At 46.8% G+C, this 6584-nt stretch overlaps 1 protein-coding gene across 1 annotated transcript; it reads left to right on the forward strand.

Moving 5' to 3' along the window:
• Positions 1 to 2594: 2594 nt before the first annotated feature.
• On the forward strand, positions 2595 to 3862 carry LOC127297120 (uncharacterized). Its single transcript, XM_051327394.2, has one exon. It carries the CDS (start codon positions 2721 to 2723, stop codon positions 3543 to 3545), a length of 825 nt encoding a protein of 274 aa, XP_051183354.1. The 5' UTR covers positions 2595 to 2720; the 3' UTR covers positions 3546 to 3862.
• Positions 3863 to 6584: the final 2722 nt, after the last annotated feature.

Here is a 6584-nt window from a genome sequence, read left to right on the forward strand (position 1 = left end):
AAAACAAGATAGCTAACTAAACAAATATATTTGTAAATGAGGTTCAAGTAAATAAGATTGTCCTTATTTACAATATTGTTAAATATTATTACAAATATATTCATTAGTTAATTAAAAACCATAAATCACAAGAAGTGAGCCTAGCTCATTCGGTTAGGGAAGTGGATGTACAACCCAGCCACCAAGGTTCATGTTCCCACGAACGCAGAATTGGGTTCTTATTATTTTAAAAAAACCCACTGTAGGGGCTTCCCCTACCGTATTCCTTTCAAAAAAAACTATAAACCACTTTTGATAAAAAAAAATCTGTTTGCAGTTGTGTAAAATTATCGGAAAGGTCAATCACCTTAGACCGCTTAGTTTGAAGCCTAAAATGCATTCAAAAAACAAAGAAATGAAAACTTCACCAACATGATGAATAAATCTGTATTATTTTCTATTTTCAATCTGGTTTACTCTCCAAGTATACATAAATTTCTAAGTTTAGTTTCATTTACTATTTTCTTTTTTTAGTGGGTATTATCTTATCGGTTTTGCTATGTCTCAGTCAACTGAGATTTTCTTAAGTCTAAGTCACCTACAGAAAATTGCTTTGAGTTGCACTTTTCTGTTAAAAAAGTGCAATTGCACTTTTCTGCCAGAAATGTGCAACTGGACCGAGTTGCACTTTTCTTTGAACTGCAGTTGCGCTTTTTTGAGGTGACTGAGACTTAAGAAAATCTTAGTCAACTGAGACATAGGCACACCCTTATCTTATTATGGCAATTCCATAGATGGAACGGGACCAATAGTAAATTGTTGTTTGTTTGATTCAATTCTAAAAAAGGGACGTGTTTTTTTAGACAATATAAAAATAGATTGCCCTAATGAAACTACCAAGTACTAATAAGTTCAATAAAATCAACTACATATAGGCTTCACTGTGACTGCCTTTTTTCCAAAATTAAGCTAATCAACGGAGATGGTTATGCTCTGGCTTTCCCAGCTGGCTTTAAGGCCAACCAATCAATGTTTCTATGGTTAGCGCACGTGGCCATGCATATAATTTACTCTGAATCAAGGCGTGACTAAGGGCACGTACAATGGAATGACGCCAGCCTTCTTTTAGAGGTGTCACCTCAGATTTTTGCTTAGTTGATGGAGAGAGAATGAAGGGAGAGAAGGTTGTCTTCCCTTAGCTAAGAGATCATCTCTTAGAAAATAAGGAAAGACATTTTCTCCATTGTACGACATGTCTTCCCTTAGCAACATAATTTCCTACCAATTTTCATTGATTACCATTAATTGCTAGAGAAGACTATAAGAGATAACACATTGTATGACTTATATCTATTATCATCTCTAGATGATGTGGCGGTATAAGAGAATGCGTGCCTTCTCTACCATTGTACATGCCCTAATTCTCGATTGACCTTGGAAATGGAAGATGAGACCCCGGTCTTGCATAAAAAAAAATACGCACGACCTTATTTATTTATTTATTCAAAGAATAAAGTTAATTCTGAGTTAGATGATGTAATCCAATTTAATGTTTAAATGGTTGGTGCGCACAAATCACGATACAAATTGAACAGTTCCACGGTCTAGTGAGCTCCAACTTTAGTATCGGTGAATCTAGAACTGTGAAAACCGTTGAATCATAGCTGAAATCAAACATCTTGTGTGTCTCACAAAGATGGATAACTTTTTTGAGTGGTAGGCGACACACTCGTTTCAATCAATGTTACCTGGGTGGTGTATGCATGTACTCACTGTTTCTTTAGAGCAGCGCTCTATCCAGCGCTGTATTCAAAATAGTGACTGATTTTAGTACGCGGACACAAATTGATGCTTCAACAGATGCTGCAACCGGCGCTGTAAAATAGAGCTTGTGGCAAAAGCGCTATGTCGTGTACTATATCTACCACACCGGAAAGAGCGAGCGGTATAAGTCGCGCGCACAAACAACTACCAATTTTTTCAGCTCCAAAATTTAGAGCTTCTGTTGGAGGTGAATATGGTCTCACGCGCAAAATATGGATGGAGCGCGCTGCAAAGTGTTTTTACAACACCATGATTTAGCGCCGATGTTGGAGATGCTCTTAATCTCAGAGCATCTCCAGTCGCGTCCCTAAGAAACGTTCGACACAAATAATTTGGGGGACGTTTAGGACCGCGCCGGACAAAAAGAAACTAAAAATCTGTAAAAAAAAAAAGAGATCCTTTCCGGTCGCGTCCCTCAAACAGCGTCCGGATGCATGCATTTTAATAGAAGGGATAATTCCATGTGGAAAAAGTAGGTAAGAGAAAGTGTGGGAAAAGAGAATGACATGTGGGGAGTAGGGACTGCATGCATGCATCCGGACGTTATTTTTGTGTCCGGCGTTCCCGGTAGAGACTCTGTACATGGAGTCCCTACCGGGGACGCCGGAGACTGGAGATGCTCTCAGTACCAGCAAAATCAATATGATTGTAGAGCTACAAACACGTTACTGCGGGAAACACTCCAAGCACACTCGCTATCACGGATTACTTCCGAAGTTCCGAGTTCCCATCCTGTCCTACGAAGGCCATGTCCCCCTTGCCGGTTCATCCAAACCCCATCCTCGCGTCACACATTTCCCCAATATAAAAACTCCCCAAAACCCCGCCATATTTACACCACCTCCACACGGCACCACTCTACTGCAAGTGTGCTCACGTCGTCGAACCGTAGCACCGTGTGCGTTGCTCACCACCCCATGGCCAAGCGCCTCTTCCATTCTTGCCGCTCCCCCTCCGCCGCCGACGTGGTCATCCCCACCACCCAGCACCACCCACCGCCCTTCACGCCCCCCGCCGGGGCATGCTGTCCGCGCGTCCTCCCTCGCCGCCGTTCCCTGCCACCGGACTCCTTCGGCGCCAGAGGCTGCGCCGCCGACTACTCCGCCGACGATCTCCCCCCGGCCCCCGGAACGCCCGCCTACCGCTGGCTCAAGAGCTCCCGCTGGCACGTCATCGAGGCCGCCGCCACCGACGGCGACGACACGCCCCGCCTCAAGATCGACGCGCAGCGCCGGCTGCGGCGCTCCCGCCGCCGCCGCCGCCTCCACCGCAAGGCGGCCCTCGCGAGCTTCTCGTCCGGCGACAGCGGCTGGTTCAGCACCGACGAGGAGCCCGACGACGCGTACAGCCGCAGCCTCGGTGGCACGGCGGAGGCGACGGTGGTGACGTCGACCGCGACGGAGACCTCCTCCGGGAGCTCCGGCGCCGTGGCAGCGGCGGAGGCGGACGTGGCCGGGAGCTTCGCGGTGGTGAAGCGCTCCGACGACCCCCGGGCCGACTTCCGGCGCTCCATGGCGGAGATGGTCGTCACCCGCCGCATCTACGACGCCGACGGGCTCGAGCGCCTGCTGCGCTGCTTCCTCGCGCTCAACGACCAGCGCCACCGCCGCGACATCGTCGACGCTTTCGGCGACGTGTGGGAGGCCGTGTTCGCCAAACCACCGTCCCACGGCAACGTCGCGTCCGAGCCTGCACTGCAGCCGACGAGCTACGGCAAGGCTGCAGCGGCGTCCCGTCAGTAGAAGTGCAGAGCACGTATGCTCGCCCTGTATAAAATGTGATTACTTTGTACATGTTGGAGTAGTAGACTAGACGCGATGAGTATGTAAATTATGTTTCTTCTTTGGGTTTGCGGCACTTGCCTCCTTTCGGTTTCTTGCATGCTACTTCTTCTTCGCAGCATGGAAATGGGTGCCACTCTGATCTGATGCGATAGGACGTGAACAGAGTACGTATGTCTGCACACACACGCCTGGTTTCTACATTTCTTTTCAGCTCTCTCGCAGAGGTTCTGTAGGAATGTGAATTGATCTCGGAAATATATTTCGTATCATGCAAACGGGTTTACTTTCTTTTGACAAAAATGCTACTGGTTCCTTTCTGTTTTAGTTTGGTCTTTGATCTTGTAGAATTTCATGTAACTTGACAAGGGGTAGCTCAGTGCTAGACGACACTACAAGATATATAAATAATAGTACTCGTATAGTTGAAGTGTTTGTATCTTCATTTATTTACCAATTCTGCTTCCGTGATTGGGGACAGCGATAAGTCATATGACTCAAAGTGATGTGATGTGCAATCACTTGCACCACTAGATTAGACATAGCCAATCCCCACCGGTGGAAAAAGAGCCTTTGGTCGCGGTTCGCAACTGCCATTAGTCGCGGTTGCGCAACCGCGACCAAAGTAGCGCGACTAAAGGCCCCCCCTTTAGTCGCGGTTCCTTACGAACCGCGACTAAAGGCCCGTCCACGTGGGCCGCAGGCGAGCGCCAGGGCGGAGGACCTTTAGTCGCGGTTCTTCTGGCCAACCGCGACTAAAGGCCTCCGCAGGGTTTAGGGTTTAGCCCCCCTCCCCCTAAATCTGGTTTCTTTTTAATTTGTATTGTTTTATTTCTTTTGGGTTTTAATTTTGAAGGAGTTTCACATATTCTACGGCACTACATACATGCATATAAATGTACAATTTCAAACAAATTTGAAATTAGAACCAAAAAGAATTCAAGAGGAATATACAATATATATTCAATATCGGATGACCATATACAATTTTGAACAAGTTTCCATCCATAATTTAGTGCATATGAAGTTCTACGTCATCATAATGGTGTTCTCCTCTAGGATCGATGACTTCCCTCGCCAACCATCCAGCAAGTTCCTCTTGAAGTGGTCGGAAGCGAGCTTCTGGACTAAGCGTCTTCCGGAGGTTATTCCTCATGATGTTGTTCTCACACTTCTGGTCCCGCTCATTGCAGTATCTCCGGATCCTCTCACAAACATAGTATCCACATAGATTGGTCCCTGGTGGCTGAATATCCCCAGTCGTCCGCACTGCCATTTTAAAATGTAGCTCTTTTTTGAATTCACCGACCTTGGTATCTACGAACCGTCTCCAAACCCTACGAGGCAAAGAAAATTAAATGAACAAGAGAGTTATTAATTAGTTACTTGATATTAGGAAATGATGAACGAAATAGGCCGATCGATATAGAGCGCAAATGAATGAAAATAATTACTTTTGCATCATTTTTCTCATGTCGGCCCAAAGCGCCGGATCCATATTCAGAGAGTCGTGGACGAGAACTGAGGAGGTGTGAAATTGAATTACCATAAGAATCCAGTGGAACCTGCGGACACGATACATGCACAGTCATGCATAACTCATCGATTAGCCACATACCATGCATGGAGTAAACAAAAGAGAATGTGCTCAAGACAGAAACACTCACCCAAAATGGTAAGGAAATAGAATATCACTTTTGAGTTCCTGCTTTGAAAAAAACCGCCATAGGTCTTCCTCCACGTCGGCGGGGTGATTTTTTAACACATATCCATTAACGATTTGTGGGTCAATGAACCCAACATCATGGATGCTCCTTATTCGCATTTCCCGCTTCTTCATTCTGCATAATAGCGTACACAACAAGATAGTTAGGACAATATATATATATATATATATATATATATATATATATATATATAGTGCGAGGCAATGAACGAGATGGGGTAGAAATTAATAAATCACTTACAGAACGTAGCAACTGATGATAGATTTGTCGAGCTCGCGCAGATTGAACAGCTGGAACAATTCACTCCGATGAATTGTTATATAGTAATGTTTGAAGTGATGCTCATATCTAACTTCCGCATAAATATAGTCTTTGGCGTTTTTAAGTTTTATGTAACCCTTGTACCAATTTAGCAGACCTTTCATTTGTCGAGGTAGATCCTCTTCCTGCGCAGGCTCGACGAGAGGGCCATTCTTCACATATGTAAATACTACGTCCTTCATTGGCGCCTCATCAAGGCCTAACAGTGCACGAAGAGTGATACCTAAGTCGGCCGCTTGTTCTCTGGCACTCGTTACAGTCAATCCATGTGCTGCCGCAGCTGCTATGATATCGGGGCATCCGGACCGGCGGCTTGCACTATGAGCGGGGCGATCGATTGTTTACTTTGTTCCCCGAGCTGGGCAACTTCTTTCCCCCTTTCTAATTTTTTCTCGGCCTCCTCCAAGGCTTTCTTCTCCGCCAACTCTTGGTTCCTCTTGAACGCGAGTGCTTGCCTACGAAGTTCACGTAAATAGTCGTCAGGCAGATTCTTCGCGGCTTGGGACGGTGTGTTCAAAAATGACTTAGCCCACTGCTTTTGCTTGTCAGAAAATACTGGCTTGGGCTCGCCCTCTCTTTTCTTCTTGCAGTCCTCCTTGCATTTCTCATGCTGAGCAGCCACGGCCGCTGCATTTTCCTCGACACTAAGTTCCCAAGGCCTCGGGATGAGAGGCTTCAGTGATGGCTCTGGTATCTTTGTGGTTCTAGGTACATAAGGGTCCGGGTTAATAACCCAGGACTGCTTCTGCTTCTTCGCCGGAGGTGGATTGGGGGGCGGTGTCTGATCACCCGCCGGACGAGGACTGGGGGGCGGCGTCTGCTTACCCGCCGGAGGTGAATTGGGGGGCGGCGTCGGCTGACGTGAAGGAGGTGTAGGTGAAGCACCACCACCACCACCGCCACCGCCACCGCCACCGCCGCCACCACCACCACCGTAGGGGGGTGGACTTGT

This window comes from Lolium perenne, chromosome 4 (genome assembly GCF_019359855.2).
Source record: "Lolium perenne isolate Kyuss_39 chromosome 4, Kyuss_2.0, whole genome shotgun sequence".
NCBI classification, from domain to species: Eukaryota; Viridiplantae; Streptophyta; class Magnoliopsida; order Poales; family Poaceae; genus Lolium; species Lolium perenne.

Bases quoted from the DNA above. Each gene is read 5' to 3' on its own strand.
- LOC127297120 (XM_051327394.2), top strand. From the start codon at position 2,721: ATGGCCAAGCGCCTCTTCCATTCTTGCCGCTCCCCCTCCGCCGCCGAC.